Here is an 876-nt window from a genome sequence, read left to right on the forward strand (position 1 = left end):
CCTCCAGTTGAATTTATTTTACGAGGATGGACCTCGATGTGGTCAAGCTGTCCCTGTCGGGGGACAGATGTGTGCTGGCCCGTGGCACATCTCGGGGAGAGCTCTGGTCCAGGGGGGAGAGCAGAGTAGGGGGGTGCAGGAGAACCCCGGCGTCCCTCCCAGCTCTCCTAAGGACTCAAGCTTGGGTGAGACATTTGCTTCTTGGGATTTTCCCCTTTGCTTTCAAATGTGTCGTGGTATGTCTTGGGAAAATCCCTCGGGAGAGCCGGAGCACCGCCAGGGCCCTTCCCCGAGCTCCTCCGAGACTGCGGGGGATGCTGGAAAAACAACCAAAAAAAGAGCTCTTTAGGACAAATTCTAGGATACGCCAGGCTCCATCCCTTTCCCTCCGCTGTCGCTGGTGTGAGATGTTTTGTGGCAGGGGGTGGCTGAGCCCCAGCTGACGGGACCGGTCCCAGTAGCATCCCTCTGCTTGTCCCCAGATGTCACCTTCGTGCTGGATGACGGTGCTATCAGTGCCCACAAGCCCCTGCTCATCTCCAGCTGCGACTGGATGGCCGCGATGTTCGGTGGCCCCTTTGTGGAAAGCTCCACCAACGAGGTGAGGATGGGTCCGGGGATTTGGCCTGGGGGAGGGTGGGGACAGCTGGGGACGGCCACAGGGTGACAACCGCTGTGTGTCTCGCAGGTGGCACTTCCTTACACCAGCAAGAGCTGCATGCGGGCGGTGCTGGAGTACCTCTACACCGGGCAGTTCAGCTCCAGCCCCGACCTCGACGACATGAAGCTCATCATCCTCGCCAACCGCCTCTGCCTGCCGCACTTGGTGGCTCTCACCGGTGAGTCGGGGCGGCTGCAGGGGGGCGGGGGCCCCCA

The 876-nt window shown here is 61.2% G+C and overlaps 1 protein-coding gene across 1 annotated transcript in view; it reads left to right on the forward strand.

Annotated features, from left to right (window-relative positions):
- Positions 1-876, forward strand: part of RHOBTB2 (Rho-related BTB domain containing 2) — a gene marked incomplete at its 3' end in the record, with an annotated part of 3965 nt that overhangs the window by 2380 nt on the left and 709 nt on the right. Inside the window, exons 5-6 of the mRNA XM_009709992.1 lie at positions 483-601; positions 689-839. Of these exons, the coding sequence (XP_009708294.1) occupies positions 483-601; positions 689-839 (270 nt within the window). The remainder of the gene's footprint in view (positions 1-482; positions 602-688; positions 840-876) is intronic.

Source organism: Cariama cristata, unplaced genomic scaffold (assembly GCF_000690535.1).
Source record: "Cariama cristata isolate BGI_N322 unplaced genomic scaffold, ASM69053v1 scaffold28791, whole genome shotgun sequence".
NCBI lineage: Eukaryota > Metazoa > Chordata > Aves > Cariamiformes > Cariamidae > Cariama > Cariama cristata.